We start from the raw sequence: 27,187 nt of genomic DNA, 5'->3' as shown, positions 1-27,187 counted from the left end.
AGATCCAGGTGGGAAATTCCCCAATTTTTGGGGAATTTTTTGGGAATTTTGGGGAATTTTGGGGAATTTTTGGGAATTCTGGGTGATGGAGGTGGAGGTTTTGGGGGGAATTTTGGGGATTTTTAGGGATTTTGGGGCATTTTTGGGATGGGATTTCCCCAATTTTGGGCTCTGTGAGGAAGATCCAAGATGGATTTGGGGGAATTTTTGGGGATTTTTTGGGTCGAAATTTGGGAATTTTGGGAATTTTTGGGAATTTTTGGGAGTTCTGGGTGATGGAGGTGGAGGTTTTGGGGGATTTTTTGGGGTTTTTTTGGGTTTTTTTAGGGATTTTTGGGGCATGTTTGGGATGGGATTCCCCCAATTTTGGGCTGTCTGGGGAAGATCCAAGATGGATTTGGGGGAATTTTTTGGGAATTTTTGGAGAATTTTGGGAATTTTTTTGAATTCTGGGTGATGGAGGTGGAGGTTTTGGGGGATTTTTGGGGATTTTTGGGGTTTTTTGGGGGATTTTTGGGGCATGTTTGGGATGGATTGCCCCGATTTTGGGCTCTCTGGGGAAGATCCAAGGAGAAACTTCAGGAATTTTTTGGGATTTCTTGGGAATTTTGGGATTTTTTGGGGAATTTTTGGGAATTCTGGGATCCCCAGCTGGAGGTTTTTGGGGTTTTTTAGGGATTTTTGGGGCATGTTTGGGATGGGATTCCCCCGATTTTGGGCTCTCTGGGGAAGATCCAAGATGGATTTTGGGGAATTTTTTGGGAATTTTTGGGGATTTTGGGGAATTTTTGGGAATTTTGGGAGGGGTTCATCCCAGGTTTTGGGGGGTTTTGAGGAAATTTTGGGCCATTTTAGGGTGGATTTCATTTGGAATTCCCCCTAAAATCTGAATTTTGGTCTTCCCCTCGTGAAGATCCAGCTGGGAAATTCCAGAAATTTTCCAATATTTTCCACCATTTCCCCAACTTTTTCCCCAAATTCTCCCTTAAATTTCCCCAATTTTTTATCAATCTTTTCCCATTTCCCCCCTCAATTTTCCCCCAAATTTACCCAAAATTTCCCCACAACTTTCCCATCAAATTTTCCCAACCCTTTCCCCTCAATTTTCCCCCATTTTCCCAACATGTCCCCCAAATTTCCATTTTTTTCCCATTTTCCCAACATTTTTCCCCTAAATTTTCTCAAAAATTTCCCATATCCCCCCATATTTTCGCCCCATATTTTCCAATTTTCCCCTAAATTTACCCACAATTTTCCCCCCCCAATTTTCCACCCAATTTCCCCCCAAATTTACCCAAAATTTCCCCACAATTTCCCCCAAATTTTCCCAACCTTTTCCCAAATTTCCCCCAAATTTCCCATCAATTTTTCCCAACATTTTCCCCCTCAATTTCCTCCTAAATTTACCCAGAATTTCCTCACAATTTTCCCCCAAATTTTCCCAACATTTTCCTCTTCAATTTTCCCCTAAATTTACCCAACATTTCCCCACAATTTCTCCCCAAATTTCCCCCTAAATTTTCTCAAAAATTTCCCATTTCTCCACAATTTCCCCCAAATTTTCCCCCATATTTTCCCCCCAAATTTTCCCCCAAATTTTCCAATTTTCCCCTAAATTTCCCCAAAATTTCCCCACAATTTTCCCCTAAATTTTCCAATATTTTTCCCGCCATTTCCCCACAATTTCCCCCAAACTTTCCTCCAAATTTCCCCCAAACTTCCCCATTTTTAGTAAATTTTCCCCCAAATTTTCCCCCAAATTTTCCCAACATTTTCCCCCCAAATTTCCCCTTAAATTTTCTCAAAAATTTCCCATTTCCCCACAATTTCCCCCAAGTTTTCCCCCCTATTTTCCCCCAAATTTTCCAATTTTCCCCTAAATTTCCCCAAAATTTCCCCAAAATTTCCCCCTAAATTTTCCGAAAATTTTCTCGCCATTTCCCCACAATTTCCCCCAAACTTTCCTCCAAATTTCCCCCAAACTTCCCCATTTTATAGTAAATTTTCCCCCAAATTTCCCCCCAAAATTTCCCCCAATTTTAATCCAATTTTCTCCCAATATTCCCATAAATTTCCCAAATTTCTCCAATTTTTCCTGAATTTTCCCCCAATCTTTCACAAATTTCTCTCAAATTCTCAGTTTTCCCACCAATTTCCAGATTTTTCAAAATTTTCCCCCAAATTTGCCCCCAAATTCCTCCAATTCCCCAAATGTTTCCCCAATTCCTTCCCAGATTTTTTCCCAAATTCCCCCCAATTTCCTCCCAATTTTTTTCCAAATTTCTCCAAAATTTTTCAATTTTTCCCCAAATTTCCCTGAAATTTCACTGACATTTCCCAGAATTTTCCCAATTTTCCACAATTCCTTCCCAAATTTCTTTCCAAATTCCTCCAAAATTTTTCCATTTTTTCCCAAATTCCCCCCAATTTTCTCCCATTTTTTATTTCCAAATTCGTCCAAAATTTTCCATTTTTTCCCAAATTCCCCCCAATTTCCTCCCAAATTTCTTTCCAAATCCCTCCAAAATTTTTCCATTTTTTCCCAAATTCCCCCCAATTTTCTCCCATTTTTTTATTTCAAAATTTGTCCAAAATTTTTCCTTTTTTTCCCAAATTCCCCCCAATTTTCTCCCATTTTTTATTTCCAAATCCCTCCAAAATTTTTCCTTTTTTTTCCCAAATTTCCCCCAATTTTCTCCCAATTTTTTTTCCGAATTCCTCCAAAATTTTTCCATTTTTTCCCAAATTCCCCCCAATTTCCTCCCAAATTACTTTCCAAATTCCTCCAAAATTTTTCCATTTTTTCCCAAATTTCCCTGAAATTTCACTGACATTTCCCCAATTCTCCCAAATTCTTCCCGATTTTCCCAATTTCTTTCCAAATTTCCCCCAAATTCCCCCAAATTTTCTCCCAATTTTTTTTTCCAAATTCCTTCAAAATTTTTCAATTTTTTCCCAAATTCCCCCCAAATTTCTTTCCAAATTTCTCCAAATTTTCTCCCATTTTTTTCCAAATTCCTCCAAAACTTTTCAATTTTTCCCAAATTTCCCTGGAATTTCCCTGGAATTTCCCCAATTTTCCCAAATTCTCCCAAATTCTTCCCAAATTTCTCCCAAATTCCCCCCAATTTCCTCCCAATTTCTTTTTCCAAATTCCTCCAAAATTTTTCCATTTTTTCCCAAATTCCCCCCAATTTCCTCCCAAATTTCTTTCCAAATCCCTCCAAAATTTTTCCATTTTTTCCCAAATTCCCCCCAATTTTCTCCCAATTTTTTTTCCAAATCCCTCCAAAATTTTTCCTTTTTTTTCCCAAATTTCCCCCAATTTTCTCCCAATTTTTTTTCCGAATTCCTCCAAAATTTTTCCATTTTTTCCCAAATTCCCCCCAATTTCCTCCCAAATTACTTTCCAAATTCCTCCAAAATTTTTCCATTTTTTCCCAAATTTCCCTGAAATTTCACTGACATTTCCCCAATTCTCCCAAATTCTTCCCGATTTTCCCAATTTCTTTCCAAATTTCCCCCAAATTCCCCCAAATTTTCTCCCAATTTTTTTTTCCAAATTCCTTCAAAATTTTTCAATTTTTTCCCAAATTCCCCCCAAATTTCTTTCCAAATTTCTCCAAATTTTCTCCCATTTTTTTCCAAATTCCTCCAAAACTTTTCAATTTTTCCCAAATTTCCCTGGAATTTCCCTGGAATTTCCCCAATTTTCCCAAATTCTCCCAAATTCTTCCCAAATTTCTCCCAAATTCCCCCCAATTTCCTCCCAATTTCTTTTTCCAAATTCCTCCAAAATTTTTCCATTTTTTCCCAAATTCCCCCCAATTTCCTCCCAAATTTCTTTCCAAATCCCTCCAAAATTTTTCCATTTTTTCCCAAATTCCCCCCAATTTTCTCCCAATTTTTTTTCCAAATCCCTCCAAAATTTTTCCTTTTTTTTCCCAAATTTCCCCCAATTTTCTCCCAATTTTTTTTCCGAATTCCTCCAAAATTTTTCCATTTTTTCCCAAATTCCCCCCAATTTCCTCCCAAATTACTTTCCAAATTCCTCCAAAATTTTTCCATTTTTTCCCAAATTTCCCTGAAATTTCACTGACATTTCCCCAATTCTCCCAAATTCTTCCCGATTTTCCCAATTTCTTTCCAAATTTCCCCCAAATTCCCCCAAATTTTCTCCCAATTTTTTTTTCCAAATTCCTTCAAAATTTTTCAATTTTTTCCCAAATTCCCCCCAAATTTCTTTCCAAATTTCTCCAAATTTTCTCCCATTTTTTTCCAAATTCCTCCAAAACTTTTCAATTTTTCCCAAATTTCCCTGGAATTTCCCTGGAATTTCCCCAATTTTCCCAAATTCTCCCAAATTCTTCCCAAATTTCTCCCAAATTCCCCCCAATTTCCTCCCAATTTCTTTTTCCAAATCCCTCCAAAATTTTTCCATTTTTTCCCAAATTCCCCCCAATTTTCTCCCAATTTTTTTTCCAAATTCCTCCAAAATTTTTCCATTTTTTCCCAAATTTCCCCCAATTTTCTCCCAATTTTTTTTTCCGAATTCCTCCAAAATTTTTCCATTTTTTCCCAAATTCCCCCCAATTTCCTCCCAAATTTCTTTCCAAATCCCTCCAAAATTTTTCCATTTTTTCCCAAATTCCCCCCAATTTCCTCCCAAATTTCTTTCCAAATCCCTCCAAAATTTTTCCATTTTTTCCCAAATTTCCCCCAATTTTCTCCCAATATTTTTTCCAAATTCCTCCAAATTTTTTCCATTTTTTCCCAAATTTCCCTGAAATTTCCCCAAATTTCCCAATTTTTCTTGGCAGTACGAGGAGGTGGCGGAGAAGGACGACCTGATGGGCGTGGAGGACACGGCCAGGAAGGATATCCCAGAATTCACCAAAAAATTGGGGAAATTGGGAAAATTTGGGAATTTTTTTGGATTTTTTTTGGAATTTATTTTTGGGATGATTTTTTTGGGGGGTGATTTTTGAATTTTTTTGTGGGATTTGGGGGATTTTTGCTTTATTTTTATTTTTGGGGATTTTTTGGGCGTTTTTTTGGGTGAGTTTTTGGGGTGATTTTTGGGTTTTTTTTGGGTTTTTGGGGAATTATTTGAGGTTTCTTTGGGATGTTTTGGGGCATTTTTTTTAATTTTGGGGATTTTTTTGCAATTTCTTGGAATGATTTTTTGGGATTTGTTTTTGGACTTTTAGGAAAGATTTTTTTGGGATTTTTTAAAAATATTTTTGGGGTTTTTTTAGGAACTTTTGTTGAGTTTTTGGTGTTTTCAGGGATGAGGTTTTTGGGATTTTTGTGGGGTTTTTTAATGGGTTTTTGGGGTGATTTTTGTGGTTTTTATTTTTGGGGAATTATTTGAGGTTTCTTTGAGAATTTTAATGGGGGTTTTGAGATTTTCATGGATTTTTTGGGGATTTTTTGAGGTTTCTTTGGGATGTTTTGGAGGATTTATTTTTTTCATTTTGGGGATTTTTTTTTCAATTTCTTGGGGTGATTTTTTTAGAGATATTTGCAATTTTTTTATTTTTAGGACGTTTTGGGATGATTTTTTTCCAATTATTTTGTGAGTTTTGGGATGATTTTTTTCAGATTTTTTGGGATTTTTGGGATGATTTTTGGGATTTTTGGGGTGGTTTTTTTCGAATTTTTTGTGATTTTTTGTGATGATTTTTTCGAATTTTTTGTGATTTTTGTGATGATTTTTTCGAATTTTTTGGGATGCTTTTTTCGAATTTTTTGGGGATTTTTGGGATGATTTTTTTCGGATTTTTATTTTTGTGATTTTTTGATTTTTGGGATGATTATTTCGAATTTTTTTTGGATTTTTGGGATTTTTTTTTTTTTTTTAATTTTTGGGATGATTTTTTTCGGATTTTCTTTTTGTGATTTTTGGGATGATTGTTTTTCCAATTTCTTGGAATTTTTTGGGATGCTTTTATCAAATTTTTTGGGGATTTTTGGGATGATTTTTTTCGGACTTTTTGGCATTTTGGGAATTTTTTTTTTTTTTTTTTTTTTGAATTTTGGGGATGATTTTTTTTTTCGAATTTTTTGTGATTTTTGGGATGATTTATTTCGGATTTTTGTGATTTTTGCGATCATTTTTTTCAAATTTTTTGTGATTCCGGGGATGATTTTTCCTGCGAATTTTTGCCATTTTGGGGGGGGATTTTGGGGGATATTTGGGGCGTTTTTGGGGTGATTTCAGACCATTTTGGGGGCGTTTTCCTTGACTGCCGGCGCACGTTTCTTCTCGAAGCCGTCGCTGCGCAGCCGCAACACCGTCTTCACCCTGGGCAACCGCGGCGCCGTCATCGGCCCCGCCGAGCTCGAGGCGCCCATCATCGTCCCCCACGCCGCCGCCAAGGGCGACCAGAGGGTGACCGGGACAAACTGGGATAAACTGGGACACACTGGGATGGACTGGGAGCAAAAAACGGGGAGAAAATCCGCCCAAAAATGGGAAAAATCGGCCCAAAAATGGGAAAAAATCAGGCCAAAAATGGGAAAAAAATCTGAATTTTGGGGGGAGAAAATAGCCTGGGAATGGTGGGAAATGGGGACTGGGGATACTGGGAGAGACTGGGATGAACTGGGACGGACTGGGAGCAAAAAACGGGGAGAAAATCCGCCCAAAAATGGGAAAAATCGGCCCAAAAATGGGAAAAAATCAGGCCAAAAATGGGAAAAAAATCTGAATTTTGGGGGGAGAAAATAGCCTGGGAATGGTGGGAAATGGGGACTGGGGATACTGGGATGGACTGGGACACACTGGGACGGACTGGGAGCAAAAAACGGGGAGAAAATCCGCCCAAAAATGGGAAAAATCGGCCCAAAAATGGGAAAAAATCAGGCCAAAAATGGGAAAAAAATCTGAATTTTGGGGGGAGAAAATAGCCTGGGAATGGTGGGAAATGGGGACTGGGGATACTGGGAGAGACTGGGATGAACTGGGACGGACTGGGAGCAAAAAACGGGGAGAAAATCCGCCCAAAAATGGGAAAAATCGGCCCAAAAATGGGAAAAAATCAGGCCAAAAATGGGAAAAAAATCTGAATTTTGGGGGGAGAAAATAGCCTGGGAATGGTGGGAAATGGGGACTGGGGATACTGGGATGGACTGGGACACACTGGGACGGACTGGGAGCAAAAAACGGGGAGAAAATCCGCCCAAAAATGGGAAAAATCGGCCCAAAAATGGGAAAAAATCAGGCCAAAAATGGGAAAAAAATCTGAATTTTGGGGGGAGAAAATAGCCTGGGAATGGTGGGAAATGGGGACTGGGGATACTGGGAGAGACTGGGATGAACTGGGAAGGACTGGGAGCAAAAAACGGGGAGAAAATCCGCCCAAAAATGGGAAAAGTCGGCCCAAAAATGGGAAAAAATCGGGTCAAAAATGGGAAAAAAATCTGAATTTTGGGGGGAGAAAATAGCCTGGGAATGGTGGGAAATGGGGACTGGGGATACTGGGAGAGACTGGGATGAACTGGGAGCAAAAAACGGGGAGAAAATCCGCCCAAAAATGGGAAAAATCGGCCCAAAAATGGGAAAAAAATCTGAATTTTGGGGATGGAAATATCAGGGAAATGTGGGCAGATGGGGACTGGGGACACTGGGAGAGACTGGGACGGACTGGGATGGACTGGGACAGACTGGGACACACTGGGATGGACTGGGAGGGACTGGGAGGGACTGGGACAAACTGGGAGGGACTGGGAGGGACTGGGAGCAAAAAACAGGGAGAAAATCCGCCCAAAAATGGGAAAAATCGGCCCAAAAATGGGAAAAAAATCTGAATTTTGGGGGACCAAAATAGCCTGGGAATGGTGGGAAATGGGGACTGGGGATACTGGGATGGACTGGGACACACTGGGACAAACTGGGAGGGACTGGGAGCAAAAAACGGGGAGAAAATCGGCCAAAAATGGGAAAAATCGGCCCAAAAATGGGAAAATTCAGCCCAAAAATGGGAAAAAATCGGCCCAAAAATGGGAAAAAAATCTGAATTTTGGGGGACCAAAATAGCCTGGGAATGATGGGAAATGGGGACTGGGGATACTGGGATGGACTGGGACAAACTGGGACAAACTGGGAGGGACTGGGAGCAAAAAACGGGGAGAAAATCGGCCAAAAATGGGAAAAATCGGCCCAAAAATGGGAAAAAAATCAGAATTTTGGGGGTGGAATTGATGGGGAAATGGGGATTGGGGATACTGGGAGGGACTGGGACGGACTGGGACAAACTGGGAGGGACTGGGAGCATAAAACAGGGAAAATTGGCCAAAAAATGGGAAAATTTGATGGGAAAAATCTGATTTTTGGGGGTGGAATAGATGGGAAATGGGGACTGGGGATACTGGGATGGACTGGGGTGAACTGGGAGGGACTGGGAGCAAAAAACGGGGAGAAATTGGTCAAAAAATGGGAAAAAAAGGGGTAAAAATCTGATTTTTTGGGACAGAAATAGCCAGGAAATGGTGGGAGATGGGGACTGGGGATACTGGGAGGGGCTGGGAGCAAAAAACGGGGAGAAAATTGGCCCAAAATTGGGAAAAATCTGAATTTTGGGGTGAAATTGATGGGAAAATTGGGATTGGGGGATACTGGGACAAAGTGGGAGAAACTGGGAGGGACTGGGAGCAAAAAATGGGGAAAAATTGGCCAAAAAATGGGAAAAAATTGGATTTTTGAGGACAAAAATAGCCAGGAAATGGTGGAGAATGGGGACTGGGGATACTGGGACAAACTGGGACAAACTGGGAGCAACAAAAGGGGAGAAAATCGGCCAAAAATTGGGAAAAATCGGGGAAAAATTGGCTGAAAAATGGGAAAAATCAGATTTTTGGGGGTGGAATCGATGGGGAAATGAGGATTGGGGGATACTGGGAGGGACTGGGACAAACTGGGACAAACTGGCAGCAAAAAACGGGGAGAAAATCGGCCCAAAAATGGGAAAAATCAGGCAAAAAATGGGAAAAAATGGCCCAAAAATGGGAAAAAAATCAGAATTTTGGGGGTGGAATTGATGGAGAAATGGGGATTGGGGGATACTGGGACGGACTGGGACAAACTGGGAGGGACTGGGAGCAAAAAATGGGGAAAAATCGACCAAAAATGGGAAAAAAAATCTGAATTTTGGGGGGGGAAATAGCCTGGAAATGGTGGGAAATGGGGACTGGGGATACTGGGAGGGACTGGGGTGAACTGGGATGGACTGGGAGGGACTGGGAGCAAAAAACGGGGAAAAAATCAGCCCAAAAATGGGAAAAAAATCTGAATTTTGGGGTTGGAATTGATGGGGAAATGGGGATTGGGGATACTGGGAGGGACTGGGAGGGACTGGGAGCAGAAAATGGGGAGAAAATTGGTCAAAAAATGGGAAAAATTGGCCCAAAATTGGGAAAAATCTGAATTTTGGGATGAAATTGATGGGAAAATGGGGATGGGGGAAACTGGGACAAAGTGGGATAAACTGGGATGGACTGGGAGGCACTGGGAGCAAAAAATGGGGAAAAATTGGCCAAAAAATGGGAAAAAAATTGGATTTTTGAGGACAAAAATAACCAGGAAATGGTGGAGAATGGGGATTGGGGATACTGGGACAAACTGGGACAAACTGGGAGCAAAAAACGGGGAGAAAATCAGTCAAAAAATGGGAAAAATCTGAATTTTGGGGGTGAAATTGATGGGGATACTGGGAGGGACTGGGACAAACTGGGAGGGACTGGGAGGGAATTGGGAGCAAAAAATGGGGAAAAATTGGCCAAAAAATGGGGAAAAAATTGGATTTTTGAGGACAAAAATAGCCAGGAAATGGTGGAGAATGGGGACTGGGGATACTGGGACAAACTGGGACAAACTGGGAGGGACTGGGAGCAAAAAACGGGGTTAAGTCGGCCCAAAAATGGGAAAAAAAATCTGAATTTTGGGGGTGAAATTGATGGGGAAATGGGGATTGGGGATACTGGGATGGACTGGGACAAACTGGGAGCAAAAAATGGAGAAAATCGACCAAAAAATGGGGAAAAAAAATTGATTTTAGGGGACCAAAATAGCCAGGAAATGGTGGGAAGTGGGGACTGGCTTTTCACCAAGAAAAAAGAAAAAAATGGGAAAAAAGTGGAGGAAAAATGGGAAAAAATACAGAAAAAATGGGAAAAATCAGGGGTTTTTTTCCTATTTTATCCTGGTTTTTTTTTTCTCTTTTCCACATTTTTTCCTCACAGTTTTCCATCAAAAAGATGGGAAAAATTTGTAAAAAATTGACCAAAAAAATGACCAAAAATGGGGAAAAGAATGGGAAAAAAAATCAGAAAAAAAGGCACCAATTCCCTGAAAAACGCCCGATTTTCATCCGTTTTTTTTTTTTTTTAAATCCTGATTTTTTTCCCCATTTTTTAACCTGTTTTTCCCAATTTTTTCCGCATTTTTAGTTCCCGTTTGAGTCCCTGTTCCGCTCGCAGCAGTTCGCGCTGCTGGACTGGGGAAAAGCAGAAAAACCCCCCAAAATTCTCTTTTCCATATTTTTCCCATCTTTTTCCATGAAAAATACAGAAAATTTTGGGGGAAAAAAAGGAAAAATACCCAGGAAAAAATAATAAAAAACGACAGAAAAATGGGGAAAAATAGCGAAAAAAATGGGAAAAATCTGATTTTTCCCCTTTTTTTTCTTGTTTTTTTTTTTTTTTTTTTCTATTTTCCACATTTTTTTTCTCAACTTTTCAGTGAAAAAGACGGGAAAAATTTGTAAAAAATTGGTGAAAAAATGACAAAAAAGCGGCGAAAAATGGGAAAAAAAGGCACAAAATGGCTGAAAAACGCCCGGTTTTCATCCGGTTTTTTTGGGGAAAATTCCTGATTTTTTCCCCATTTTTTTCCAATCTCATCCCAATATTTCCCCATTTTCCAGTTCCCTTTTGAGTCTTTTCAACAAGAAAAAAATGAGAAAAAAATACAGAAAAAATGGGAAAAAATACAGAAAAAAATGGGAAAAATATGGAGAAAAAATGGGAAAAATCCGATTTTCCCCCCTTTTTTCAGGTTTTTTTCTTCTCTTTTCTGCATTTTTGTCCTCACAGTTTTCCATCAAAAAGATGGGAAAAATTTGTAAAAAATTGACCAAAAAATTACCAAGAATGGGAAAAAAAATGGGAAAAAAATGAGAAAAAAAAGAGAAAAAAAGGCACAAAACGCCTGAAAAACGCCCGATTTTCATCCGTTTTTTTTTGGGAAAATTCCTGATTTTTTCCCCATTTTTTCCCAATCTCATCCCAATATTTCCCCATTTTCCAGTTCCCTTTTGAGTCGCTTTTCACCAAGAAAAAAGGGAAAAAAGTGAAGGAAAAATGGGAAAAATATGGAAAAAAAATGGGAAAAATCCGATTTTCCCCCCTTTTTTCAGGTTTTTTTCTTCTCTTTTCTGCATTTTTGTCCTCACAGTTTTCCATCAAAAAGATGGGAAAAATTTGTAAAAAATTGACCAAAAAATTACCAAGAATGGGAAAAAAAATGGGAAAAAAATGAGAAAAAAAAGAGAAAAAAAGGCACAAAATGCCTGAAAAACGCCCGATTTTCATCCGGGTTTTTTTAAAAAATTCCTGATTTTTTCCCCATTTTTTCCCAATCTCATCCCAAATTTTCCCCATTTTCCAGTTCCATTTTGAGTTGCTTTTCACCAAGAAAAAAGGGAAAAAAGTGGAGGAAAAATGGGAAAAAAAAAACAGAAAAAATGGGAAAAATCAGGGGTTTTTTTTTCCTATTTTCCCCTGGTTTTTTCTTCTCTTTTCCACATTTTTTTCTCAACTTTTCCATGAAAAAGAGGGGAAAAATTTGTAAAAAATTGGTGGAAAAATGACAAAAAAGCGGCGAAAAATGGGGAAAAAAAGAGAAAAAAAGGCACAAAACGCCTGAAAAACGCCCGATTTTCATCCGTTTTTTTTTGGGGAAAATTCCTGATTTTTTCCCAATCTCATCCCAATATTTGCCCATTTTCCAGTTCCCTTTTGAGTCGCTTTTCACCAAGAAAAAAGGGAAAAAAGTGGCGGAAAAATGGGAAAAAATACAGAAAAACATGGGAAAAATCACGGGTTTTTTTCCTATTTTTTCCCTGTTTTTTCTTCTCTTTTTCACACTTTTCCCCAAAACTTTTCCCTGAAAAAGATGGGGAAAATTTGTAAAAAATTGGTGAAAAAATGACAAAAAAGCGGCGAAAAATGGGGAAAAAATAGGAAAAAAAGGCACAAGTTCCCTGAAAAACGCCCGATTTTCACCCGGTTTTTTTTGAAAAAATCCTGATTTTTTCCCCCTTTTTTTTACCCTGTTTTTGGCAATTTTTTGCCCATTTTTAGTTCCCGTTCGAGTCGCTGTTCCGCTCGCAGCAGTTCGCACTGCTGGACTGGGGAAAACAGAAAAAACCCCAAAAATTCTCTTTTCCATATTTTCCCCTCTTTTTCCATGAAAAATAAAGAAAAAATTGGGAGGAAAAAATGGGAAAAAACCCAGGAAAAAATAATAAAAAACGACAGAAAAATGGGAAAAAAATAGAGAAAAAAATGGGAAAAATCCGATTTTTTTTCCTGTTTTTTTCCTTCTCTTTTCCACTTTTTTTTTCTCAACTTTTCCATGAAAAAGATGGGAAAAATTTGTAAAAAATTGGTGAAAAAAATGACAAAAAAGCGGCGAAAAATGGGGAAAAAATAGGAAAAAAAGGCACAAATTCCCTGAAAAACGCCCGATTTTCATCCGGTTTTTTTTGAAAAAATCCTGATTTTTTCCCCCTTTTTTTTACCCTGTTTTTGGCAATTTTTTGCCCATTTTTAGTTCCCGTTCGAGTCGCTGTTCCGCTCGCAGCAGTTCGCGCTGCTGGACTGGGGAAAACAGAAAAAACCCCAAAAATTCTCTTTTCCATATTTTCCCCTCTTTTTCCATGAAAAATAAAGAAAAAATTGGGAGGAAAAAATGGGAAAAAACCCAGGAAAAAATAATAAAAAACGACAGAAAAATGGGAAAAAAATAGAGAAAAAAATGGGAAAAATCCGATTTTTTTTCCTGTTTTTTTCCTTCTCTTTTCCACTTTTTTTTTCTCAACTTTTCCATGAAAAAGATGGGAAAAATTTGTAAAAAATTGGTGAAAAAAATGACAAAAAAGCGGCGAAAAATGGGGAAAAAATAGGAAAAAAAGGCACAAATTCCCTGAAAAACGCCCGATTTTCATCCGGTTTTTTTTGAAAAAATCCTGATTTTTTCCCCCTTTTTTTTACCCTGTTTTTGGCAATTTTTTGCCCATTTTTAGTTCCCGTTCGAGTCGCTGTTCCGCTCGCAGCAGTTCGCGCTGCTGGACACGAGCTGCCGCGAGTTCTCCTTCCTCAGCGACTTCTTCCTCGTCAGCGGCGCCGCCGCCCAGGAATTGTTCAACTCCGTCATGGGCAAAACCCTCAGCATGCTCCAGGTGGAAATGGGAATTTTCTGGCAATTCTGGGAAATTTGGGAATTTTGGAATTTTTTTGGGAATTTTCTGGGAATTTTCTGGGAATTTTGGGGGTTTTTTTGGGGTTTATTTTGATTTTTTTGTGGATTTTTTGGGGTTTATTTTGATTTCTTTGGGGGTTTATTTGGAATTTTTTAGGATTTATTTTGCATTTTGGAAGGATTTTTTGGGAATTTTGGGGCTGGAATTGTTTGAGAATTTTTAGGAATTTTTTTTGAGAATTTTTGGGATTTTTTGGGGGATTTCTGGGGTTTTCGAGGGGATATTTTGGGGTCTGTGCCCAGGAATTGTTCAACTCGGTCATGGGCAAAACCCTCAGCGTGCTCCAGGTGGAAATGGGAATTTTCTGGCAATTCTGGGAAATTTGGGAATTTTGGAATTTTTTTGGGAATTTTCTGGGAATTTTGGGGTTTTTTTTGGGGTTTATTTTGATTTTTTTGTGGATTTTTTGGGGTTTATTTTGATTTCTTTGGGGGTTTATTTGGAATTTTTTAGGATTTATTTTGCATTTTGGAAGGATTTTTTGGGAATTTTGGGGCTGGAATTGTTTGAGAATTTTTAGGAATTTTTTTTGAGAATTTTTGGGATTTTTTGGGGGATTTCTGGGGTTTTCGAGGGGATATTTTGGGGTCTGTGCCCAGGAATTGTTCAATTCTGTCATGGGCAAAACCCTCAGCATGCTCCAGGTGAAAAATGGGAATTTTCTGGGAATTTGGGGAATTTTGGGAATTTTGGAAATTTTTTAGGAATTTTCTGGGAATTTTTGGGGGGTTTTTTGGGGTTTATTTTGATTTTTTAGTGGATTTTTTGGGGTTTATTTGGAATTTTTTAGGATTTATTTTGAATTTTGGAAGGATTTTTTGGGAATTCTGAGGCTGGAATTTATAGGGAATTTTTTAGGATTTTTTAGGAATTTTTAAGAATTTTTTTCAGGAATTTTTTGGGGGATTTTGGGGAATTTCCAGGGGATTTTTGGGGTCTGTGCCCAGGAATTGTTCAACTCAGTCATGGGCAAAACCCTCAGCATGCTCCAGGTGAAAAACGGGAAATTCCGGAATTTTGGGAATTTTGGGGGGAATTTCGGGAATTTTCTGGGAATTTTTGAGGGTTTTTTGGGGTTTTTTTGGGGTTTATTTTGATTTTTTAAGGGATTTTTTGGGGTTTATATTGAATTTTTGGTGGATTTTTGGGGGTTTTTAAAAATTTTTTAGGATTTATTTTGAATTTTGGAAGGATTTTTTGGGAACTTTTAGTGCTGGGATTTTTTGGGAACATTTTGGAACTTTTTTTGAGAATTTTTAGGGATAATTTTTGGATTTTTGGGGTCTGTGCCCAGGAATTGTTCAACTCCGTCATGGGCAAAACCCTCAGCGTGCTCCAGGTGGAAATGGGAATTTTCTGGCAATTCTGGGAAATTTGGGAATTTTGGAATTTTTTTGGGAATTTTCTGGGAATTTTGGGGGTTTTTTTGGGGTTTATTTTGATTTTTTTGTGGATTTTTTGGGGTTTATTTTGATTTTTTTGGGGGTTTATTTGGAATTTTTTAGGATTTATTTTGCATTTTGGAAGGATTTTTTGGGAATTTTGGGGCTGGAATTGTTTGAGAATTTTTAGGAATTTTTTTTGAGAATTTTTGGGATTTTTTGGGGGATTTCTGGGGTTTTCGAGGGGATATTTTGGGGTCTGTGCCCAGGAATTGTTCAATTCTGTCATGGGCAAAACCCTCAGCATGCTCCAGGTGAAAAACGGGAATTTTCTGGCAATTTGGAAATTTTTGGGAATTTTTTGGGGAATTTTTTTGGGATTTTTGGGAATTTTTTGGGATTTTTTTGCAATTTTTAGGGATTTTTCTGAGATTTTCGGCCGTTTATTTTGATTTTCTAAGGGATTTTTAGGGTTTATTTTGATTTTTTTGTGGATTTTTTGGGTTTATTTTGAATTTTTTAGGATTTATTTTGAATTTTGGAAGGACTCATTGGGAATTTTGGGAGTTGAAATTTTTGGGAATTTTTAGCAATTATTTTGAGAATTTTTGGGATTTTTTGGGGGGTTTTGGGGGTTTTCAAGGGGATTTTTTGAGGTCTCCGCCCAGGAATTGTTCAACTCCATCATGGGCAAAACCCTCAGCATGCTCCAGGTGGAAAAACGGGAATTTTCTGGGAATTTTGGGGGAAATTTTGGGAAATTTTTAGGATTTTTTGGGGGTTTTTTGGGGTTTATTTTGATTTTTTAAGGGATTATTTGGGGTTTATATTGAATTTTTTGAGGATTTTTTGGAGTTTATTTTGAATTTTTTAGGATTTATTTTGCATTTTGGAAGGATTTATTGGGAATTTTGGGGCTGGAATTGTTTGAGAACTTTTTGGAATTTGTTTTGAGAATTTTGGGGATTTTTGGGGGGATTTTTGGGGGGATTTCTGGGGTTTTTCAGGGGATTTTTGGGGTCTCCGCCCAGGAACTGTTCAACTCCATCATGGGCAAAACCCTCAGCATGCTCCAGGTGAAAAACGGGAAATTCCAGAATTTTGGGAATTTTGGGGGGAATTTTGGGAATTTTCTGGGAATTTTTTGGGTTTTTTTGGGTCTTTTTTGGGGTTTATTTTGATTTTTTTGTGGATTTTTTGGGGTTTATATTGAATTTTTGGTGGATTCTTTGGGGTTTATTTGGGATTTTTTAGGATTTACTTTGCATTTTGGAAGGATTTTTTGGGAATTCTGAGGCTGGAATTTATAGGGAATTTTTTTAGGATTTTTTGGGAAATTTTTAGGAATTTTTTTCAGGAATTTTTTGGGGGTTTTGGGGAATTTCCAGGGGATTTTTTGAGGTCTCCGCCCAGGAATTGTTTAACTCCGTCATGGGCAAAACCCTCAGCATGCTCCAGGTGAAAAATGGGAATTTTCTGGGAATTTTGGGGGAAATTTTGGGAAATTATTAGGATTTTTTGGGGTTTTTTTGGGGTTTATTTTGATTTTTTAAGGGATTTTTTGGGGTTTATATTGAATTTTTGGTGGATTTTTTGGGGTTTATTTGGAATTTTTTAGGATTTATTTTGCATTTTGGAAGGATTTATTGGGAATTTTGGGGCTGGAATTGTTTGAGAACTTTTTGGAATTTGTTTTGAGAATTTTGGGGATTTTTTGGGGGGTTTTTGAGGGGATTTTTTGGGGTCCCTGCCCAGGAACTGTTCAACTCCATCATGGGCAAAACCCTCAGCATGCTCCAGGTGCAAAAACGGGAAATTTGGGAATTTTGGGGATTTTTTAGGGGTTAATTTGGGATTTTTCATGGATTTGGGGGGATTATTTTGAATTTTCTGGGGATTTTTTGGGGGTTTATTTCGGGGTTTTTTTTGGGGGGGGTTTCATTTTTAGCGCACATTTTGGTTTTTGTGGATAGTTTTGGGGCTGGAATTTTGGGGCTGGAATTTTGGGGCTGGAATTTTTGGGGCTGGAATTTTTGGGGCTGGAATTTTGGGCTTTTTAGGGAATTTTTAGTGGCTATTTCCGGGTTTTGGGGGGATTTTTTGGGGGATTTTTAGACTTTTTTTTGGTTCGGGGGGGGGATTTTTTGGGGGGAATTTTTTGCCTTTTTCGCCATTTTCCCCTCCCCCGTGGGAATTCTTGGTTTTTCCCGGGAATTTTCCGGGAATTTCCGGGAATCCCGAGCCGCGGAACCTTCCAGAAGCACCTGGAGAGCTTCGTGGCCGATTGCTACGACGCCATCGCCGTCTTCCTGTGCATCCACCTGGCGCTGCGCTTCCGCGCCCTCATGGCCAAGAGGGGCGTCCCCGCCCTCGACGGGTGAGAAGCCCCAAAAGCCACAAAAATCCACAAAAATCCACAAAAACCCAGCAGGAATTCCCCCCAAATTCCATCCAAAATTCTCCCCAAAATCGCTCAGAAAATCCCAAAAATCCAGCAGGAAATTTCCCCCAAAATCCCTCAGGAATTCCCCCCAAAATCCCGCAGGAATCCCCAAAAATCCAACAGGAAATTCCTCCCTAAATTCTCCAGAAATTCCCCCCAAAATCCCTCAGAAAATCCCAAAATCCCGCAGGAAATTCCTCCCTAAATCCATCAGAAATTCCTCTCAAAATTCCCAAAAATCCCCAAAAATCCAGCAGGAAATTCCCCAAAAATCCCTCATGGCCAAGAGGGGCGTCCCCGCCCTTGACAGGTGAGAATCCCCAAAATCCACAAAAATCCCCCAAAATCCACAAAAACCCAGCAGGAATTCCCCCCAAATTCCATCCAAAATTCTCCCCAAAATCGCTCAGAAAATCCCAAAAATCCAGCAGGAAATTTCCCCCAAAATCCCTCAGGAATTCCCCCCAAAATCCCGCAGGAATCCCCAAAAATCCAACAGGAAATTCCTCCCTAAATTCTCCAGAAATTCCCCCCAAAATCCCTCAGAAAATCCCAAAATCCCGCAGGAAATTCCTCCCTAAATCCATCAGAAATTCCTCTCAAAATTCCCAAAAATCCCCAAAAATCCAGCAGGAAATTCCCCAAAAATCCCTCATGGCCAAGAGGGGCGTCCCCGCCCTTGACAGGTGAGAATCCCCAAAATCCACAAAAATCCCCCAAAATCCACAAAAACCCAGCAGGAATTCCCCCCAAAATCCATCAGAAATTCCCCCCAAATTCCATCCAAAATTCCCCCCAAAATTGCTCAGAAAATCCCAAAATCCTCCAGAAATTCTTCCCAAAATCCATCAGGAATTCCCCCTAAAATCCATCAGGAATTCCCCCGAAATCCCTTGGAATTCCTCCCAAAATCCTGCAGAAATTCCTCTCAAAATTCCCAAAAATTCCCAAAGATCCAGCGGGAATTCCCCCCAAAATCCCTCAGGAATCCCCAAAAATCCAACAGGAAATTCCTCCCTAAATCCTCCAGAAATTCTCCCAAAATCCACCTGGAATTCTTCCCAAAATCCAGCAGGAATTCCCCCTGAATTCCATCCAAAATTCCCCCTAAAATTGCTCAGAAAATCCCAAAAATACGGCAGGAAATTCTCCAACATCCATCAGGAATTCCCCCTAAAATCCATCAGAAATTCCCCCAAAATCCCTTGGAATTCCTCCCTAAATCCATCAGAAATTTCTCCTAAAAATTCCCAAAGATCCAGCAGGAATTTGCCCCAAAATCTGTGAGGAATTCCCAAAAATCCAGCAAGAATTCCCCCAAAATCCCTCAGGAACCCTCATGGCCAAGAGGGGCGTCCCCGCCCTCGACGGGTGAGAATCCCCAAAATCCACAAAAATCCCCAAAAATCCCCCAAAACCCAGGTGAAATTCCCCCCAAAATTGCCAAAATTCCCCTTTGAAACGAACAAAAATCCAGCAGAAATCCCCCCCCCAAAAATTTCCCCCAAAATCGCTCGGAAAATCTCAAAAATCCAGCAGGAGTTCCTCCTAAAATTCTCCAGAAATTCCCCCAAAATCCAGCAGGAATTCCCCCCAAATTCCATCCAAAATTCCCCCCAAAGTAGCTCGGAAAATCCCAAAAATCCAGCAGGAATTCCTCCCAAAATCCCTTGGAATTGCCCCTAAAATCTAGCAGGAAATTCCCCCAAATCCATCAAGAAATTCCTCCCTAAATCCTCCAGAAATTCCCCCAAAATCCAGCAGGAATTCCTCCCAAAATCCATCAGAAGTTCCTCTCAAAATTCCCAAAAATGCCCAAAGATCCAGCGGGAATTCCCCCCAGAATCTGTGAGGAATTCCCAAAAATCCAGCAGGAAATTCCCCCAAATCCATCAAGAAATTCCTCCCAAAATCCATCAGAAATTCCTCCCTAAATTCCTCCTCCAGGAATTCTCCCAAAATCCAGCAGGAATTCCCCTTAAATTCCATCCAAAATTCCCCCCAAAATCACTTGGCAAAATCCCAAAAATCCAGCAGGAAATTCCTCAACACCCAGCAGAAAATTCCTCCCTAAATCCCCTAGAAATTCCCTCAAAATCCGTCAGAAATTCCCCCCAAAATCCATCAGGAATTCTTCCCAAAATCCCTTGGAATTCTCTCTAAAATCCATCAGAAATTCCCCCCAAATTCCATCCAAAATTCCCCCCAAAATAGCTCGGAAAATCCCAAAAATCCGTCAGAAGATCCCCCCAAAATCCCACAGAAACTCCCCCAAAATCCTGTTGGGGATCCAGAAAAATGTGTCAGAAATTCTCCCCCAAATCCTTCAGGAATTCCCCCAGAAATCCCTTTGGAATTCCTCCCAAAATCCCTCAGGAATTCCCCCTCGGAATTCCCAGAAATCCCTCAGAATCCCCCATGGCCCTGGATGGGTGAGACAGAATTCCCAAAATTCCCTCAGAATTCCCAAAAAAAACCCCAGCAGGAATTCCCCCAAAATCCATCAGAATTCCCCAAAATTCCCTCAGAATTTCCCCAAAAAACCCCAGCAGGAATTCCCCCAAAATCCATCAGAATTCCCCAAAATTCCCTCAGAATTCCCCCCAAAAAATCCCTCAGGAATTTCCTAAAACTCCATCAGGAATCCCCCCCCGAATCTCTCAGAATTTGCCCAAATCCCTCAGAATTCTCCCCAAAACTCCTCTGAATTCCCCCAAAATCCAACTGAAGTTCCCGTAAAACCCCTCAAAATTCCTCCAAATCCCTCAGGAATTCCCAAAATCCCTCAGAATTCCCCCCAAAAATCCCTCAAAATTCCCCAAAATCCCTCAGGAATTCCCCCCAAAATCCCCCTCAGGAATTCCCAACACTCCTCAGGAATTCCCTCCAGAATCCCTCAGAATTCCCCCCAAAACCCCTCAAAATCCCCCCAAAATCCATCAGGAATTCCCCAAATCCCTCAGAATTTCCCTCAAATCCTACTGGCAATCCAGGAAAATCCTGTCAGGAATTCCCAAAACCCCTCAAAATTCCCCCCAAAATCCCTCAGGATTCCCCCAAATCCCTGAGGAATTCCCCCAAAATCCCTCAGGAATTCCCTAAAACTGCATCAGGAATCCCGCCCCAGAATCCCTCAGAATTCCCCCTAAATCCCTCGGAATTCTCCCCAAAACCCCTCAAAATCCCCCCAAAAATCCATCAGGAATTCCCCAAATCCCTCAGAATTTCCCTCAAATCCTACTGGCAATCCAGGAAAATCCCGTCAGGAATTCCCAAAACCCCTCAAAATTCCCCCCAAAAATCCCTCAGGAATTCCCCCGAAAATCCCTCAGGAATTCCCTCAAAATCTCCAAAAACCCCCCAGAATTCCCCCCAAACCCCTCAAAATTCTCCTCCAGATCCCTCAGGAATTCCCAAAACGCCTTTGGAATTCTCCAATCTCTCGGAATTTCCCAAAATCCCTCAGGAATTCCCCCCAAAATCCCTCAGAATTCCCCCCCAAACCCCTCAAAATTGGAATTCCCAAATCCCTCAGAATTCCCCCCAAATCCCGGAGGAATTCCCCAAATCCCATCAAATTCCCCCAAATCCAACTGAAATTACCCCAAAACCCCTCAAACTTCCCCCAAAATCCCCCCAGGAATTCCCCCCAAAAATCCCTCAGGAATTCCCTCAAAATCTCTCAAAACCCCCCAGAATTCCCCCCAAAATCCCCTCAGGAATTCCCTCAAATCCCTCAGAATTCTCCCCCAAACCCCTCAAAATTCCCAAAATCCCTCAGGAAATTGCCCCCAAAACCCCTCAGGGATTCCCAAAACGCCTTTGGAATTCTCCAATCTCTCAGATTTTCCCAAAATCCCTCAGGATTCCCCCAAATCCCTCAGAATTTCCCCCCAAAATCCCTCAGAATTCCCTAAAACTGCATCAGGAATCCCACCCCAAAATCCCCTCAGGAATGCCCCCTAAATCCTTCGGAATTCTCCCCAAAACCCCTCAAAATCCCCCCAAAATCCATCAGGAATTCCCCAAATCCCTCAGAATTCCCCCCCCAAACCCCTCAAAATTGGAATTTCCAAATCCCTCAGAATTCCCCCCAAATCCCGGAGGAATTCCCCAAATCCCATCAAAATTCCCCCAAATCCAACTGAAATTACCCCAAAACCCCTCAAACTTCCCCCAAAATCCCCTCAGGAATTCCCCCCAAAAATCCCTCAGGAATTCCCTCAAAATCTCTCAAAACCCCCCAGAATTCCCCCCAAAATCCCCTCAGGAATTCCCTCAAATCCCTCAGAATTCTCCCCCAAATCCTTCAGAAATTCGCCCCAAAAATCCCTCGAAATTACCCCCAAATCCCTCAGGAATTGCCCCCCAAAACACCTCAAAATTGCCCCAAAACCCCTCAGAATTCCCAAAATTCCCCGGATTGCCCCAAATGCCCAAAAATCTCTTGGAAAACCTCCTGGAATCCATCAAAAATCCCTTTTAAAATCCCCCTGAATCAGCCCAAAAGCCCCAAATCCCCCAGAATTCTTCCCCAATTCCCTCAGAACTCCCTGAAATCCTGGAAAATTCCTCCCGAGGTTCCCTGAGAATTCCCAAAATTCCCCGGATGCCCCCAAATGCAAAAAATTCTCCTGGAAAAACCTCCTGGAATCCGCTAAAGATCCCTTTAAAAATCCCTTTCAAATCCCCTAAAAATCCCTTTAAAATCCCCCAAAAATCCCATTAAAATCCCTTTAAAACTCACTAAAAATCCCTTAAAAATCCCTTTCAAATCCACTAAAAACCCTTTTAAAACCCTTTAAAAACCCCCAAAAATCCCTTTCGAATTCAGTAAAAATCCCTTTAAAATCCACTAAAAATCCCTTTAAAATCGCTTTAAAATTCCCTAAAAATCCCTTTAAAATCCGCTAAAAATCCCTTTAAAATCAACTAAAAATCTCGTTAAAATCCCTTTAAAATCCATTAAAAAGCCACTAAAAATCCCTTTAAAATTCCTTTAAAATCCCCTTTAAAATTCCTTTTAAAATCCACTAAAAATTCCCTAAAAATCCCTTTAAAATCCCCTAAAAATCCGCTAAAAATTCCTTTAAATCCCCTAAAAATCCCTTTAAAATCCCTTTAAAATCCATTAAAAAGCCACTAAAAACCCCTTTAAAATCCCTTTAAATCCCTTTAAAACCCCTTTAAAATCTCCTTAAAATTCACTAAAAATCCCTTTAAAATCAACTAAAAATCTCTTTAAAATCCCTTTAAAATCCCTTTAAAAGCCACTAAAAATCCCTTTAAAATCTACTAAAAACCCTTTAAAATCCCTTTAACATCCCCCAAAAATCCCTTTAAAATCCACTAAAAGCCCTTTAAAATCCCCTAAAAATCCCCTAAAAAACTCTTTAAAAATCCCCTTTAAAATACCTTTTGAAATCCCTTTCAAATCCACTAAAAATCCCTCTAAAATCCGCTAAAAATCCCTTTCAAATTCCTTTCAAATCTCTTTAAAATCCATTAAAAAGCCACTAAAAATCACTTTAAAATTCCTTTAAAATCCCCTAAAAATCCCTTTAAAATTCCTTTCAAATCCCCCAAAAATCCCTTTAAAATCCACTAAAAAAACCCTTTAAAATCTCTTTAAAATCCCTTTAAAATTCACTAAAAATCCCTTTAAAATCCATTAAAAAGCCACTAAAAATCCCTTTAAAACCCCTTTAAAATCCCCTTAAAAGTCACTAAAAATCCCTTTAAGATCCCCTAAAAATCCCTTTCAAATCCACTAAAAACCCTTTTTAAATCCCTTTAACATCCCCCAAAAATCCATTTAAAATCCACGAAGAAACCCTTTAAAATCCCCTAAAAATCCGCTAAAAATCCCTTTAAAATCCACTAAAAATTCCTTTCAAATCTCTTTCAAATCCCCCAAAAATCCCTTTAAAATCCCTTTAAAACTCACTAAAAATCCCTTTAAAATCCACTAAAAACCCTTTTAAAATCCCCTAAAAATCCGCTAAAAGTCCCTTTAAAATCCACTAAAAATTCCTTTAAAATCCCTTTCAAATCCCCCCAAAATCCCATTAAAATCCCTTTAAAACTCACTAAAAATCCCATTAAAATCCACTAAAAACCCTTTTTAAATCCCTTTAAAATCCCCCAAAAATCCCTTTCAAATTCAGTAAAGATCCCTTTAAAATCCACTAAAAATCCCCTTAAAATCCCTTTAAAATCCACTAAAAATCGCTTTAAAATCCCTTTCAAATCCCCCAAAAATCCCTTTCAAATCCACTAAAAAACCCTTTAAAATCCCCTCAAAATCGCCTCAAAATCAGCTAAAAATCCCTTTAAAATCCCTTTAAAATCCCCTAAAAATCCCTTTAAATTCCACTAAAAGTCCTTTAAAAATCCCTTTAAAATCAACCGAAAATCCCTTTAAAATCCCTTTAAAATCCATTAAAATTCCACTAAAAATCCTTTAAAAATCCCTTTAAATTCCACCAAAAATCCCTTTAAAAGCCCTTTAAAATCCACTAAAAATCCCTTTAAAATCCCTTCAAAATCGGCTAAAAACCCCCTTAAAATCCCTTTAAAATTCACTAAAAATCCCTTTAAAATCCACTAAAAACCCTTTTTAAATCCCTTTAACATCCCCCAAAAATCCCCTTAAAATCCCTTTAAAATCCACTAAAAATCCCTTTCAAATCCCCCAAAAATCCCTTTCAAATCCACTAAAAACCCTTTAAAATCCCCTAAAAACCGGCTAAAAATCAGCTAAAAATCCCTTTAAAATCCCTTTAAAATCCACTAAAAATCCCTTTAAAATCCACTAAAAACCCTTTTTAAATCCCTTTAACATCCCCCAGAAATCCACTTAAAATCCCTTTAAAATCCACTAAAAATCCCTTTCAAATCCCCTAAAAATCCCTTTTAAATCCCCTCAAAATCGCCTCAAAATCCGCTAAAAATCCCTTTAAAATCCATTAAAATTCCCTTTAAAAATCCCTTTAAATTCCACTAAAAATCCTTTAAAAATTCCTTTAAATTCTACTAAAAATCCTTTTAAAATCCCTTTAAAATCCATTAAAATTCCCTTTAAAAATCCCTTTAAAATCCACCAAAAATCCTTTAAAAATTCCTTTAAATTCTACTAAAAATCCTTTTAAAATCCCTTTAAAATCCATTAAAATTCCCTTTAAAAATCCCTTTAAAATCCACCAAAAATCCTTTAAAAATCCCTTTAAAATCACCAAAAATCCCTTTCAAATCCACCAAAAATCCCTTTCAAATCCCTTTCAAATGCCTTTGCCCCACCCCAAGCCCCCCTGGATCCCCCCCAGCCCCTCCGGAATTCCGGAATTTTCCCATTTTCCCCATTTTTTCCCCGTTTTTCCCGTTTTCCCGGGGTTTTGCCCCGTTTTTGGCAGGTACTGGGGGTGGCTGCTGGAGCTGCTGTGGCCGCGCTTTGAGCTGATCCTGGAGCTGCACATCCAGAGCGTGCAGGGCACGGACCCCCAGCGCCTCGGGGGGCTCGACACCCGCCCGCACTACGTGAGCACGGAAAAACGGGGAAAAAACGGGGAAAATGGGAAAAAACGGGGAAAAACGGGGAAAAACGGGGAAAAAAATGGGAAAAAATGGGGAAAAAATGGGGATTCTAGGTGAAAAAAACGAAAAAAAAAAAATGGGGAAAAATGGGGATTCTAGGTGAAAAAATGGGAAAAAATGGGGAAAAATGGGGAAAGAATGGGGAAAAAATGGGGAAAAATGGGAAAAAATGGGGAAAAATGGGGAAAAAATGGGGATTCTAGGTGAAAAAATGGGAAAAAATGGGGAAAAATGGGGAAAGAATGGGGAAAAATGGGAAATCTAGGAGGAAAAATGAGGGAAAAGTGGGGAAAAATAGAAAAAAATGGAAAAAAAATGGGGATTCTAGGAGGAAAAACAGGGGAAAGATAGGGAAAAAATGGGGAAAATAAGAGAATTCTGGAGGGAAATCAGTGGGGATTCATTGGGAAATTCTTGGGAGTTCTGGGGGAAAAATCCCTGAGAATTGTGGGGGAAAAAAATGGGAATTTTGGGGGAAAAAAATGGAAATTTGGGAAAAAACAATGGGAGTGCTGGGGGAAAAATGGGGAAAATGGGGAAGAAATGAGAATTCTGGAGGGAAATCGGTGGGGATTCATCGGGAAATTCCTGGGGATTGTGGGGAAGAAATTCTGGGAATTCTGGGTGAAAAAATGGGAATTTTGGGTGAAAAAATGGGAAAAATGGAAAAAAAAAGGGGATTCTAGGAGGAAAAATGGGGGGAAAATGGAGAAAAATGGGGAAAAATGAGAATTCTGGAGGGAAATCCGTGGGGATTCATTAGGAAATTCTTGGGAATTCTGGGTGAAAAATCCCTGGGAATTGTGGGGGAAAAAATGGGAATTTTGGAAAAAAAGGGGGGAAAAAAGGGGGAAAAAATGGAAAAGAAATGGGAAAAAATGGGGAAAAAAAGAGAATTCGGGAGGGAAATCGGTGGGGACTCATTGGGAAATTCCTGGGGGTTCTGGGGAAAAATTCCTGGGAATTGTGGGGGAAAAAATGGAGAAAAAAATGGGGAAAAAATGAGAATTCCGGAGGGAAATCTGTGGGGATTCATCGGGAAATTCCTGGGGATTGTGGAGAAGAAATTCTGAGAATTGTGGGGTAAAAAAAATGGGAGTTCTGGGTGAAAAAATGGGAATTCTAGGAGGAAAAACGGGGAAAAAATGGGGCCAAAAATGAGAATTCAGGAGGGAAATCGTGGGGATTCATTGGGAAATTCCATTTTTTTCCCATTTTTTCCCGTTTTTCCCCAATTTCTCCCATTTTTTCCCCGCGTTCCCGGTTTGTGGGCGCAGATCACGCGCCGTTACGCCGAGTTCTCCTCGGCCATCGTCAGCATCAACCAAACGCTGCCCAGCGAGAGGAGCGACGCGCTGCTGGCCCGCCTCCAGGTACCGGGAACCGCCGGGGCCAAAATCGGGGCGAAATCGGCCAAAAATGGGAAAAATCCCAAAAAAACGGGGAAAATCGGCCAAAAAACGGGGAAAATCGGCCAAAAAATGGAAAAAAATCGGATTTTTGGGGATGAAAATAGCCAGGAAATGATGGAAAATGGGGATTGGGGATACTGGGACGGACTGGGACAGACTGGGAGCGAAAAACGGGGCGAAATCGGCCAAAAATGGGAAAAATTGGGAAAAACGGGGAAAATCGGCCAAAAAATGGGAACAAATGGGAAAAAATGGGGATAATTGGCCAAAAAATGGAAAAAAATCGGATTTTTGGGGGTGAAATTGATGGGAAATGGGGATTGGGGATACTGGGATGGACTGGGACGGACTGGGAGCGAAAAACGGGGGGAAATCGGCCAAAAAATGGAAAAAAATCTGATTTTTTTTTGGCAAAATTGATGGGGAATGGGGATTGGGGGATACTGGGAGGGACTGTGACAAACTGGGACAAACTGGGAGCGAAAATCGGGGCGAAATTGGCCAAAAATGGGAAAAATTGGGAAAAATGGGAAAAAAAAAAAATCCTGATTTTTGGTGACAGAAATATCCAGGAAATGGTGGGAGATGGGGACTGGGACAAACTGGGAGGGACTGGGAGCAAAAAACGGGGGGAAAATCGGCCAAAAAATGGGAAAAATCGGGGAAAAAATCGGGAAAAAAATCTGAATTTTGGGGGTGGAATTGATGGGGAAATGGGGGTTGGGGATACTGGGAGGGACTGGGAGCAAAAAACAGGAAAAAATCGGTCACAAAATGGGAAAAAAAGGGTAAAAATCTGATTTTTGGGAAGGA

General features: G+C 39.8%; 1 protein-coding gene across 1 annotated transcript in view; it reads left to right on the top strand.

The window, feature by feature from the left end:
* The window catches only part of VPS52 (VPS52 subunit of GARP complex), a 53,251-nt gene that overhangs the window by 15,712 nt on the left and 10,352 nt on the right, over positions 1 to 27,187 (top strand). Inside the window, exons 10-15 of the mRNA XM_058822529.1 lie at positions 4,821 to 4,878; positions 6,261 to 6,394; positions 13,308 to 13,463; positions 17,185 to 17,303; positions 24,782 to 24,905; positions 26,240 to 26,335. Of these exons, the coding sequence (XP_058678512.1) occupies positions 4,821 to 4,878; positions 6,261 to 6,394; positions 13,308 to 13,463; positions 17,185 to 17,303; positions 24,782 to 24,905; positions 26,240 to 26,335 (687 nt within the window). The remainder of the gene's footprint in view (positions 1 to 4,820; positions 4,879 to 6,260; positions 6,395 to 13,307; positions 13,464 to 17,184; positions 17,304 to 24,781; positions 24,906 to 26,239; positions 26,336 to 27,187) is intronic.

The sequence above is a fragment of the Ammospiza caudacuta genome, chromosome 33, assembly GCF_027887145.1.
Source record: "Ammospiza caudacuta isolate bAmmCau1 chromosome 33, bAmmCau1.pri, whole genome shotgun sequence".
Taxonomy (NCBI): domain Eukaryota; kingdom Metazoa; phylum Chordata; class Aves; order Passeriformes; family Passerellidae; genus Ammospiza; species Ammospiza caudacuta.
This window is presented reverse-complemented; position numbering and strand designations above follow the sequence as displayed.